The sequence below is a fragment of the Diorhabda carinulata genome, chromosome 8 (assembly GCF_026250575.1).
Source record: "Diorhabda carinulata isolate Delta chromosome 8, icDioCari1.1, whole genome shotgun sequence".
NCBI lineage: Eukaryota > Metazoa > Arthropoda > Insecta > Coleoptera > Chrysomelidae > Diorhabda > Diorhabda carinulata.
In genome coordinates this window covers 17413949-17427594 of record NC_079467.1, presented here as the reverse complement: position 1 = coordinate 17427594, position 13646 = coordinate 17413949, and the positions used below count along the sequence as shown (strand labels likewise).

Here is a 13646-nt window from a genome sequence, read left to right as displayed (position 1 = left end):
ACACAGTGACAATTGTTAACATTGGCAAGCGTACGTACTGTGGTCACTGAAATGTTGTCGAAGGTCAGTACTCAAATTAGATACTAGTCATTGTTATTAAATTTGTAAGTTTAAAATAAACCAGTGATTTTGAAGATATGATTTTATTAAGTTCTCACGAATTGGAGATCCCTCACCTTCAATCATTATAATATGTCAGCGACAAACAGTAGTACCTTAAAAAAGTGGTATCCGAAACTCCCTAAATGGATATCAATACCTATTCCTAATAAATTAAAATTAATCGGAAATTCTTCTCAATATACGAAAGTAAATGACATGCAATAATCCGCTAAGATATATTAAGCCTCAGCAAAACAAACCTCAACATTTCCATCTAAAATAATTGCGACAAATGCTAGGCCGGATTCGATCTACTTCATGCCCTCAACTGCAAAAGCGGACCTGTTAAGAAAAGACATTAAGGCAAGACAAGACAGCCGTGTTGGGCAAAGCAGCTTGTTCGTGACTCTGGCGCAATTGAGCCGGCATTGACCGCTGTCATACAGCTGTCTGCAACCTTTCCCAGGACTGGCTTCGTACAGCTCAGGCCGCTGCAAATGAGAAGCATATCAAGTACTACCGAATTCGAGGGTCCGGAGAAGGATACGAGTACTTAGGCTAGATGATGGTGCTGTGCTTCCATGGCTAGATGCTTAAGCTCCTATCTACTTTTAAATATATTTTTCCCCTCCCAAATCATTGATTTTTCAAATAAATGTGATTAATAAATCTTGATAGTTAATTAGTTAGTTTTATAATCTTCATATAGAACATTTAGGGTATTTTCTGTGGTCTTCCCACCATAAAATATTTTAAATCTATGATTATCACAAATGTCAAGACGTCAATCTAACTACAACATTTTGTATATGCATTTTTTAAGGTTATGTTATTCCTTACTTTGTAAGACTGTTTACATTTTTATTATGAAATTGTTTACTCTTGTATTTAGTGTTAAAATCAATTGAAATAGTTGCAGAAATGACAGACAGTCTGAAAAGTTGTGAGCCATCAAAATGGCTTCGTCCATCGGATGTAATGAAATTACATAAATTAAAACAAAGAAAGAAGGCCTTACAAGCCAGGATAAAAGGTAATACTCAAGATTGTTCATCAGCTAATTCTAATCCATCAAACTCGTTCGAAAATGTTTTTTCGGCAAAAAAACGTACTAATCCTTTTCTAAAATCAAGCGACTCAAAAAAGTTTAAAAACGACCAGAATATATCTTTGGAAGAATCGACAGATCAGACTTTATTTAAATTATTGAATCCAAAAGCTGCAGATTCATCTAGTAATACTTTCACATCCTTTAGTAATTTATTAAATAAATTGGATTCTAATAGCAAAGAAGAACCTGTTGAAATTGTTAAAGCTCAAGGAGAAAGTTGGTTACCTATTGATTGGTCTTTAAAAGATAAAGTTAGATTAATATCTACAAAACCGTTTTCTTGGAGTCAAAAATTGAAAGTTAGTGAAGAGGCTAGTGGTATTACTGCTTTTACTAGGTTAGTAATTTTAGATATTTTTTTTTCAAAAATTGATAGATAATTTTCATTTTTAGATGTTTAGATAATGATACTGATAATAATTTAGATTCATCCCCAAATGCAAAATTTCATCAATGTTGTTTGTATTGGATGCAACCAAACTTACCATGGTTGACATTGTTCCCCAGAACCTCTAGTAAAATTCAGAATAGTTGCCCCATAAATGCATCTATAAAAGAAAGTCTACAACAAGCATGGCGTGATAGTTTAAGATCCCTATTTCAATTAATAAGAACAAGACAGTGTCCTTATTTCTATGTATGTGCAAATACGTTTACAGTGCTTTTTAGGGCAGCAGGTATAAGCGGATTTACAGGTAATTTTAACCTTTAAATAATATAAAGTATATAAATATTTCTTTTAATATTAGATACAGAACAAGTTTTATTATATATTAATATTTTGGTTGTTCTAATTGAGGATCACTTTCATTCATGAGTTGACATGTCCTCAATCATCTAACTGCTTTCAAAATGTAGTAAGAATGATTAAATGTTTGTATACTTGCTCTATTATGCTCTATATTTTAAATTTACATACAGTGAAATATTTCGTAAGTCTTTTTGAAGTATTCTATAAGTCTTCCTAGAAAGTGCATTTTCTTGTACTATAGAAGAGACATTTAAGCTCCTTTTCTGGCAAAGGACGTTATTCTTGCATAGGTTATAGACTTTCCTACAGCATTCCTAGATCAGTTTTGAATTTATGACATGGGAGCTCAGTCAAAATGGATCTCTATGCCACATGTTTAATAGTTTCCTTCCAACTTCATTTGAGGAAATTTTTGTGTTTATCTGAAAGGCACTTACATAAAATCCAACCACAGTTATTGTTGTGTACCATTTGATGCTATTAAACCCGAGGCTATACTGCAGGAAGGTTGGTAGGATGGTGGATGGTAGACCTGCCTGCTGACCTTCCAGCTATTTATAAATGTATTTGACAGAACAACGATAGTCACAGTGTCCCTTCACTACCAAACAACCCTCCTGAAACCATCCTAGCCAAACACCTGTTGTCTATCCACCCATATCAGTTGTGTTTTAAATGCCATTCTGGTACCCTAGTCAAAAGGGAGGAAAGCTTAATTAGTTCAGTTTTTGTAAGAATAGGGATCGAGCAGATCCATTAAGAATGTATACTCTCACACCCTGCCTCAAATTGTAAACATGCACCCACGATTTTTTTACACTATTTGTCCATATAATTGTCCAAATATGAACATCCTCCCTTCACCATCCAACCTCTATCTAATATCCTGCAGTGTTGCATTACCTTAAGTCTGGGTGGTATATTCTGTTTCTGAATCTTTCTTTCCACTTTGCATTGTGGTAAAAGCCTTGTCAAAGCTTATATTCCTTATTTTAACATCACTGAGAAAGATCACATAAAGTGTTCCATAATTTTCCTCTTGATGAGCTTATGAAGTAACTCATCCACTACCATATTCTGAATAATGGGAGATATTATTCCCTTCTGAGGAATTTCGTGAGTAGTTTTAACTGAATTCTCGTCATCAATAGTTCATACATCCATTTTATGATGATTTCTGAGTACATAATCTCCTGATTATGTAGTTTTATATTACTTTTTCTGTGGTTTTAAGTAGGAATGCAATTTAATATGTAGGTATAAAGGATTTTTCTTACCTATTTGGGGTTATTTTATCCATTCTTCACCTCCTGGTTACATGACCTGGTGCTAAGCTGCTTTTGGTGATCTTATCTTATAACCTCTAACTAATGTGTACAAATGTGAAAGGTTTTTATTGCTAATTACCTGTGCAATGTCTCTAGCAATATCCCAGTCCTTGCAAGAATTCTTGGTGCTATTGCATTACTAGCAATGAGTGCAATACCTGAGAAGTGTGAGAAGAAATATTGTTTTTTTTGTCCATCAGTATGTAAAACCGTCTTATTGTGATGTTATATATTTAAAGTGTTTATAGCTGCTCTGCACCTAGATCTAAAAAGATATTTTGTAAATGACTCTTCACTTGATTGTTTTGTCTCCAAAATTTCTGAAATGTTAGTATTACTTCTTGAAGGTACCTAAGCCTTCTGCTGAAATGAGTTGTGGGGTTTATCTAACTCATTGTTTTGACTGTTTAGATTCCTAGAGCTATTAAATATTGATTTATTATACCTAAATATATCGTTTTTTCCATTTTTTTATTATATTGTATTTTAGATGTTCATGTACTTGTTACCCCTACAACCAGAGGTTTAAGACACCTGATTAAACAAGAAGAAATTGAATATTCAATGCCTCTTAAGAACAGGTCCTCTGATCAAGGATACGAGACGTGGGATTCTGTAACTAGCGAACAAAGTGAGAAAATTGAGGAACAAATCGAAGATAAAGATGATTCCGATGAGAATTGGATGAAGAGTATGGGAATTGATGATAGGGATATTAAACAAATTAACTACAGCCAGGTATGGAGTGAATACATAATATTATAATACTATTTTAATCACATAGTGTAGAAAATTAGGATTATACATGGAATTTATGCTCATTTTTTTATTTTAACGATAATTTTATTTATTCAAAATGTTTATCGTTACTCATTGTTGCTTTTTTTTCATCTGACTTTTTATTTTAGGTTTGGGACTTCAAACTGTGTTCGTTCTAGCACTAAATTTTCCCTACTTATATTTTTGTTGCAATTTTTTTCATTTTTTTTATTTTAGTGTTTGCGTTTTGAACTATTTTAGTTTATATTTCATTTAAGCCTTCAGTCCAGCTCTAAATTTTCTTTAATATTAGTTTTTTTTGCAATTTTCTCTATTTTCTTTATTGTTTTTTATGTATTTTGAACTATTTCAGTGTATATTTCATTTAAGCCTTCAATTCAGTTGTAAATTTCCATTAATTTTAATTTTCTTGCAATTTTTTTATTGTGTTGGTGTCTTTTGAACTATTTCAGTCTGTACTTCAATTAAGCCTTCAATTCAAATTTTTTTTGTATTTTTCACAAATTCATCTGTTTTTATTTATCATACTGGATCTTATTTAATCTTGGTTTACATTTCATTCTAGTTTTCTTCATAATTATTTCACAATTTTCAAAAAAATCCAGTAATTGTATATTAATTTTGACTCACCTTGTATTGACGATTATTACGAAAATAATTAAATTTTGACAATAATTGAGAAATATCATTAAACTTGTACACCTTTTCAATTATACAGAGAGTTGAATTAGTTTCCTCAACAATCACTAATTTTTCTTCAATACCCTGTATAATATGCTACAATTTTATATTGATTTGAAAAGTGCAGTTTTTTTTATTATACGAGGTGTGTTGAAAAAATACCTGAATGAATTTTTATAGCAGCCCTTTTCCAACTAGTATGTCTCATAATATAGCAACTAAACAAGTGCCAAAGTACCAACGAAGCTCAGGAGATATTAAAAACTATCTAAGACGATTAAGTAGCAACTTCAAAGTTTGTTTACAAGTAAAACAGATTAAATTGCGAAAAAAGTGGAATTGTTCATTCTAACAAATGATTAACTATTCAATACTTTAGTAGAGCACTTAAAATCATCTAAGTATTCGGGGAAAGTATTTTAACACATGCTTCGAAATTAAGATCAAATTTGATGTATTATTTTTGATCAATGAACCAAAAGTACATAATACTTTCATTTTCTTGAAATTAAAATATTGTCTTTATGAAGATCCGGATTTAATTGCCAAAATTATTACTGGATACTGTTCCCATCCATTCATCAAATATAGCACCTTGTAGCTTCAAGCTATTCCTTTATCGACACCAATTTTGGCTATGTCAATGAAAGTAATTTGGGTTTAAATTTGGGATTATAAATTTTTAGAAAAATAGTTGACTCTACTATTTGATGAAACCTCGTATTCACATATACATTTTTTTGTCTGCTATAATAATAAAAATGCTGTTTATTTACTACTTTTTAGGAAAGGATGATTCACAAGGCGGAATGTGAAATTGACAACAGTGAACAAAGTCTGGTTATGATAGAAGGTGGAGAAGTTCATGGTTTCTACAATTTTCTACTTAATTGTAAAAGTGCTACTGCTCTTACAGGATCTCTAGCAGGGATACCACCGACGCTTTTAGCTCCCGTAGCTTTTCACGGAGCTACCATAAATTCGTTAAAAGTTAGGGAAAGCAAAGTGTATACGGACGACACAAATTTTTATTCTTTAGAACTTTCCGGACCAATTCTACCTAGTATGCCACATAATTTATTCTGCCTCACTACTCCGGATTGTAGTTTAACTGCTACTTTTAATAATTTACGGACAACTGAATGTTTTAGTAAAGTGAAAAATACTGAACGACGATCTGTTATTGAAAATACTGGAAGTGTAGTGTTTGGAAAAGAAAATTTATCAGATTGTGGTTTATTACCAAAAGTGTTGAAACATTTTTGTGCTGCTAACAGTGACTATGTGACTAACGTAGAGTGTTTAAAGTATACCAGTGAAAATAAAACTTTTACTTGGACTTGAATTGCAAAGCTGGCACTAAGCAAATAAGGCATATTTTGGAATTGAAAAAAAAAGTGCAAAGATATCATAATAATTTTATTTTTACATGAAAGCCTGTACCTTAATCTACTTTTCTACATAATTTCCGTGAATATTGAGGCACTTGTCCATAACGTGGCACCAGTTTTTGTATACCCTCCTCATAAAATTCTGCCGCCTGACTGTACCACTGTATCACAACTGTTTTGACTTCCCAAGTGTTTCTTCAAGTGCAGGAACAAATGGTAGTCGCTGGGCGCCAGATCAGTGCTGTAGAGAGGATGATCTAGAGTTTCCCATTGAAAAGATTTGATGAGATGTTTGGTCCGATTAGCCACATGTGGACGGGCATTGTCATGCAGCAAAACGATACCCTTACTCAACTTGCCACATCTTTTGTTCTGGATTGCACGACGCAGATTGTTCAATGTCTCACAATAAGACGCTGTATTGATTGTCTTATTACAAGGCCGAAACTCCACTAGCAATACTCCTTTTCTGTCCCAAAAACTGTGCCCCTGATTTTCCGGGCAGAAATTGTTTGCTTAAACTTTTTTGGGTGATGATGAATGTCGCCATTCCATAGATTGTTGTTTTGATTCTGGTGTGACGTAGGCCACCCATGTTTCGTCACCAGTAACAATTTGGTCTAAAAACTCTTCACTTTCATTGTGGTATCGCTAAAGGAAAGTCAATGCACTGCCTAAATGTTGGGTTTTGTGCAAATCCGTCAACATTTTTAGAACCCAACGTGAATACAATTTCCGGTATTTCAAGTTCTCGGTCACAATGCGATAAAAAACACTACGAGAATATTGAGGAAAGTAGTCGCACAATGATGAAATTGTAAAGCGTCTGTTATCACTCACCTTTTCGTCCACTTTCTGCACCAAATCTTTATTAACGACCGGACGTCCACTGCGTTCTTCATCATGCACATTTGTGCGGCCATCTTTAAATGCTTTCACCCATTTTCTTACCTCAACCTTGGTGTTGCGGCGGTGGAATCGCAAAACGGTACTTACTTAAAAAATATGCCTCGTAGTTTGTGAAAATCCTCTACTACATGAATTATGAAAGAAATGATTAAAAAATATTGTATGGTTATACACAGACAAATTTTATTATTAAAACAAAATTTATAGGAACTGGAAAAAAATTAATCCTGTATTATGAATTTGTATGCATGTTACAGTTAAAACTAGTTCAATATAGTTTTTGCTGAGGAAAACAAGTTTTCACAAACTCTTTTTGTTAAAACTAGCACCCTCGGCGATAAAACTAGTTCATTTACAGTTTTCATTAGAAAATGCTATAAATTTCTAGTTAAAATTGTTTTTTTCTCGTACTTAAAACCGATTTTCACTAGGGAATTCCACTAATAGGAAACTTTTATGGCATTTTGATTTGTATTGAATTTTATTTTTTTTGCGTAAACAGCAGTTAGAAGCACAAGATTTTTTGCAGGAGCAACTTTCAAAACTTTTCCCTGAGCCAGTGGGACTAAGTTGTATCTGGGACTCTATCCAATGGTAGAAATAGCTCAGTAACGTTAGTGACATAATAATACCATACATTTTCTTCACTTTCTATAAGTTATTTATCACAAAATTGACATTTTGGTTCTATGGTAGATCATATCCGTATGGATTTTCTATCCATACGGAGTTCTATGGTAGATCTCAATGTCTGTTAGAACCTTGCCTCGTTTCATTTGGAAGAAATGGTATTATTGGATTCATCGGAACAGGATTTCCCTTGATAGTGAAACTAATTAGCTTTCCACCTTCTCTATGATTATGTCCTCTTATCTACCAATGCAGATTTCTTAAACGTTTTTTTTTAAATAAATTTGCTTTATCGTTCCAACATAAGAAAACTATGCATTTTCTTCACTTTCAAGATTTTTGTCACAAAATTGATATTCTTGTTGGTTTTTCATCTAATTTTCACAAATTCATGGTAAATCTCTTTGTTTGGTAAAAACTTCTCTCATTTTATTTGGGAGAGATGTTATTTCCTGGATACAGTGAAGCAGAATTTCCATGGTTAGTTTTCCATCTTCACTATGATCCTTTTTTCATACCGTTGCTGATTTTTTAAATGGTTTTCTTGAAATAAATTTCTTTTATTCTTGTAACATAAGGAAACTATAAATTTTCTTTACAATATTGACATTTTTTGTTGGTTTATCATCCAATCACTCAGTTTTCACGAAGTTGATATCTCGTAGAAATTTGCATTAATTTAAGATGGCGCTCCAGTCAATATGAAATTGCATCTTTACTCTTTAATATTATACTGATGATAAAACTAGAATTTTCGTGACTACATTTTTGAAGAAAAAAATCGATTTTTCAATATATTTGTAATTTTTGAACTATGAAATATAATTAAGTTGGCATTTTAAGAAACATAAAACTAAAAGGTTTCATTCATCAACCCCATATAATTGTGTTACGAGTGATGAAGAGAAGGTCATCTCTTTTCGAAGTGAAATATTATCACTACACTACCCCAACATTCACAATTATACTGCCTGACGCCTATTTTGATAACCGAGTTATCATCTTCAGGGATTGGAGGTAAACAAAAATCTATTCAATAGATTCCCAGGGTTCGGAACCCTGGTCAAGTCAATAATTGACTGCCAACATTGTGAGCTGAGGGTTTCCTTCTGGCGCTCAAATTCGAATACTTTAACGAACTGATAATGTAATTGACTAATTTCATTTTTTATTTGTTATATTTAACATTATGTTTAGTTTGGAGCATCAAGAATTTGGTTTTTGAAAATTGAAAAAATTCATGCAGTAACCTCAATATTTTTAATTATTTAGATGACTTAGTATTCAAGTTTTTTAATAAAAGGTGAGGTAAAGAAAATTGAGTACAATAATACTTAGACAACACGTTTTTAATCTAAAATTATTAACAAATTACTTTTTGGTCAATACAAAAATTCGATTTTTTATTTCTTTAATTACTATGTAGTTTTATGTGTGGTTTTTAAAAATTTAATATAATCCTCGAAAGCTACTACTTTTCTTTCTTCCAATTCTAGTTTCTTCTTCAAAAGTGCCATACGTTCTTCGTGCCTTTTCTGTTTTTCGCTTTTACAAGAAAAACATCTTTTCCTTTTCACTTGAAAATTCGATATATCAAATGTGTTATCTTGCTTTAACTGTTTAATTTCCGTGGGTTTAGTAATTATCTTATCATTTTTTATTGGGGTGTATATTGGCTCAAATAGATTCTTATATTGGGGATCATTAGCGATTATATCATTAATTTCATTATAAAATTCGAATTTCCCTTGAGCTCTGTCGGATGTTTTGTATGTACGGTAAGTTCTCAAAAGATTACGCCATTTTATTTCACATTTCACTGGTAACTTATCTATCCCGATTTTTGATAACTCTTTAGATATCAGCTTCCATCGATCCTTTTTCATTTTGAAATGCTTAAATTTGTCTTTGTGTAGAGAAAAAATGTTAATTAAGGCGAGAGTTTCGTTTTGGCTCCAAGTCGTCGCAGGTTCTTGGGAGTTATCGGCATGATTAATAGTTTGTTCCTCTTCATCTTCCAAGTTATCTGAAAATTGAAAAATTACCTTAAAATAAAATATTATACGTTATTTCGGGTAAAAGTACTCTATGCTTTATGAAAAAATCGCTTTATTAAACCAACTTTATGTAAATGTAGATAGATATTGGGGTCTCATATACACTGTGACTAAAAAGATCTATTGTGACTCCCTTTCTTGCTACCATACTGGGGAACAATAATGCACCCACAATCGAATTTAGAACCAACTGACAGAGAATGTGGATAGAGGTTTAATCTTCTGTGCAACAAAATCTGCTCGCCACATTATCTACTAAGTCTAGCGTCTTCAGGTGTCCATTGAGGCGACAGTGTCCCAATACGACTGCTGTTAATATTCGTAGATTGTTCTTCCTTAGGTTGATACTTTCAGCAGATCTTCTTTGGTTATATTTTACCTGAAGAGTCTTTGTCTGTCTTAGCCGCTGTAGATTTTGCTCCTATCCACATTATTAACTAATGATTTTTCTATTGTTCTATAACTGATACCACAGAAGGGTTCAGGTCTCATAAAGGGCTTATCTGCCCCTGCTTTAGCGAGCTTATCATCTATTTTATTTCCCTTCACTCCGATGTGACCCGGAATTCATTGTAGGATAACTTTATTTTACATGCATAGGTTATTTAATTTTTCTAAGCAATCCCAAATGAGTTTGGATTTTATGATATTGGAACTTGAAGTCTAATAGCTGCTTGGCTTTCGGACTTTCGGATTGAACTGAACACAATTTTTGATTGCATAGATTTCTGTTTAAAAAATGCTTGGTTTGTTGGCCAGACTTTCAGAGTGTTCGGAGTCTGTATACTCCCATTCCAGTTCTACCTGCTGCTTTAGATCCGTCCATTTACCTTTAATAGAATTTCTGTTCATAAATCAACTTTATAGTTAAAGATGTACTTTTAAGGGGTTAGCACAACTATCAACTGCACAAAAATGGCAGCAAGTATTTAATAAAAGTGATGATAAATAATAAATGGTCAGACGAAAGAATTTATTGAATTTATTATTCATTTTCTTTTACTAAAATATAGACTATAAGGATGCTGTGGGATTGTTCTGTGATACATATTTAATACTAACTTCAAAAAGTACAAAAAATATGTTTTTAACACGTTGACTGCCAAGGAAATTTCCACAATTTCATTTGATGTTATAAGTCATGAAAAATACTGTAAAATTCTGTAGCAACCACACCCATTCATATTCTCACTCTAATCGCAATTTATGTTTTGCATAGATTAGTACAATATTAGATTATTTTTAATCACGAAAATGAGTAGAAAAGGACAAACAGATGCCCAACTTAAAGAACCCTTCTAGGAAAACGGTGATAGTGAAGTGAAAAATAATATTGAGATCAACGAAAAGTTCCGATGTTTGATACTTCCTATTGTGGAAATAGTTACAGAGCAGCCATGAGTAAATCGAGTGTTTGTCTAAGGTTTGATGTAAAAGAAACTGGCCAAAAGAGGGGAATGTTACTGTGTTTGCTTCTATACCTGAAGTTTGGGGAGAATTTATTAAAGTTTGTGGGACAAAATATAAGCCCAGTATATATGTCACAATTGACGAGAACTTAGGATTTTGAGGCCAATGTCAGTTCCGGGTGTACATTCTAAATTGTTTTTTTTATGTGACGTTTCTACATAGTATCTTATTAATGCTAGTTCATATGTTGGCAAATTTACTGAAACTAATGAGCTTACTTTAATGAATTACTTTGTTGAGCTTTTGACTATTCCAATTTATTAAAATATTAAAAATGTACCTTTAGCAGAGAAACTGATTCCCAGGTTTTTTAACTTACAATTTTGCTGTGTCACACGTGTGGGTGACTAGCAAGTCTTTTCTTAATTTTTTTATGAAAAAATGACAGAAGAAAATTTAATAGAGGGGGTAAGGGAACATGGAGAGCTTTATGGTACAAAAAATGGTGATATTTAAATAATTTACATTTAAAAGGTGGTAAGTACAAAACATATTTCAAAGTTTATAGCTAGTGTATTTGCTAAATATTTAATTTTAAATCCTTCCCCAAGGGAATTAAACGTCTTCTATATTTCAAAATATATTATTTTCAAACAATTTCACTTTGTGATGAAATTTGTTTTTTTTTATCTTATTAATTCTAAATATTTTATGCAAATTTTGTACCAAAAAAGAATAAACCAACCATTAAAATATAAAATGGTTCTTCAAAACTAATTTCCATAAAAAAACACTTGGTATAAAACATCTCATTAAAATTAAATAGTGTATACTTTGAGCTTGGATTTTCAAATATCGGTCAAGGAAATTCTAAGTAAAACATTTCCTTCTCAGCATCATCTGATTTAGAACTTAAGTTCAATAACAAGAATTGTTTTGTTCGATTGTCCAAATGTCAAACATTCGTTACCTGCCAATAAACTCCAAACCCCACCGTTTTCTATTTGAAAATGTGTGTCGCAATATGCAGATCACAACGCAGCATGTTTAGGGTGTATAAGTCATATCTCTCTACCTAACACATGCTATACGTGTCCCAATTTGCACCTTGCCTTACAGAGGTTCATCAAACAAGTTGATTACAAGAGGTAACAGACATAAGTAATGATTTGAAAAAAAACATTGGGAAAGAAATGTGAAGTGAAGGAAACTCAAAAACAACAAAACATTATGAAAGGTCCTAGAAAATACTGTCATAAATATCCTATTGTTAAGAAAAGAATGACAACAACATACTGTTTGAAATACCCAAATTCAATATGTGGCAACAGTGTGTTAAAATATGTTAAATTTTTTTGTTTCCTTTTTAATAAAAACTATGATAGCTTTGATTATAACTGCATTTTCATTTTAGATGTTCATCATAAAAATATTGTTCATACACAATATAAACATTGCTTATTTTATTTGATACTATAAACCAATAAACTTTAAATGCAGAAAAAAAGGGTAACCCTAGAAATAGCGTTTATAAAACTAAATTTTCATCAGTAAGAATTAAATTACTTCAAAATTTGTAGGTAAAGAATCTTTTGCGTTTGTTTTTTTATAGTTCAATAAAACTAACGTATTTAAAATTTAGTGCTATTGTAATTTTATAATTTATTTGTTTTAATTAATAAAAAATTGGTTTATACAAGAAATAAAACCTACCTTCTGAATGAAGTATTTCTAAATTTCCAGGAACGAAAACACTATAATGGCGTTTCTGTACGGGATCAAAAACTTCAACTGATTTTAATTCCATCTGATCTTGATCATTCTCCATATTCTTTTCATTTCTTTTGGAAGGTAATGAAAATATTGGTTTACTTTCAGTTGATTCTGATTAATGTGAATCGTTTTATCTATAGATTGATACCCGAAAAATCTCTGACGAACTGAAAATAGAAAATTAATATGTTTATTGGTTGATTCAGACAAAGATGAAGCTTTATCAGTAATGACAGTTTGGTTGGTATTACTGATAAAAGGGCTGCCTCTTGCGTCGTTATTTGGAACGTTTCAAGTGACGCAAAACAAACTAACCTTAAAGAAAAACTAATATTATTTTTTTTTTGGAAATATCTGTGGAAAATATTTAGATACTGTTGTTTAGTGTATTCCGAAAAGTTTAGTTTTAATTTTCATGTTATTGTTATTTTGTGTCTTGATCGAAAATACAACAAAGTAAGTATTAAATTAACTATTCTTTCGTCAATTTTTATTTTTTTTCCTTAGTCTTTATTTATTAATAATATTTCTAATAAATTTCATTCTATTGACTTCTTCGGTAAATTTTGAACCTATATATTTTTAAAACTATACTTTTGTTTTATATGCCTTTCGTACTCCTGATCATTATTTTATTTCTCTAACTTCGTACTGCTTAGAACCTGTTATATGATTTGACACTGCCAATTTGCATAATTATATTAATTAATAGATCATTTACAA

At 31.6% G+C, this 13646-nt stretch overlaps 2 protein-coding genes across 4 annotated transcripts; one reads left to right on the top strand and one right to left on the bottom strand.

Annotated features, from left to right (window-relative positions):
- Nucleotides 1–12: 12 nt before the first annotated feature.
- LOC130897265 (protein downstream neighbor of son homolog) lies at nucleotides 13–9146 on the top strand. Of its 3 annotated transcripts, none has more exons than XM_057806026.1 (5): nucleotides 13–63; nucleotides 1022–1550; nucleotides 1607–1908; nucleotides 3783–4030; nucleotides 5540–9146. In XM_057806026.1, the coding sequence occupies exons 2-5, from the start codon at nucleotides 1024–1026 to the stop codon at nucleotides 6095–6097; spliced, it is 1635 nt and encodes a 544-aa protein (XP_057662009.1). In that variant the 5' UTR covers nucleotides 13–63; nucleotides 1022–1023; the 3' UTR covers nucleotides 6098–9146. The 3 variants fall into 3 exon arrangements, with proteins under 3 accessions (XP_057662009.1, XP_057662008.1, XP_057662010.1); XM_057806025.1 differs by having other exon boundaries at nucleotides 18–63; nucleotides 1016–1550; XM_057806027.1 differs by lacking the exon at nucleotides 13–63 and adding an exon at nucleotides 896–925.
- LOC130897269 (uncharacterized) lies at nucleotides 9015–13157 on the bottom strand. The gene is made up of 2 exons (XM_057806034.1): nucleotides 12864–13157; nucleotides 9015–9709 (listed from the first exon to the last, which is right to left on the bottom strand). Exons 1-2 carry the CDS (start codon nucleotides 12976–12978, stop codon nucleotides 9102–9104), a joined length of 723 nt encoding a protein of 240 aa, XP_057662017.1. The 5' UTR covers nucleotides 12979–13157; the 3' UTR covers nucleotides 9015–9101.
- Nucleotides 13158–13646: the final 489 nt, after the last annotated feature.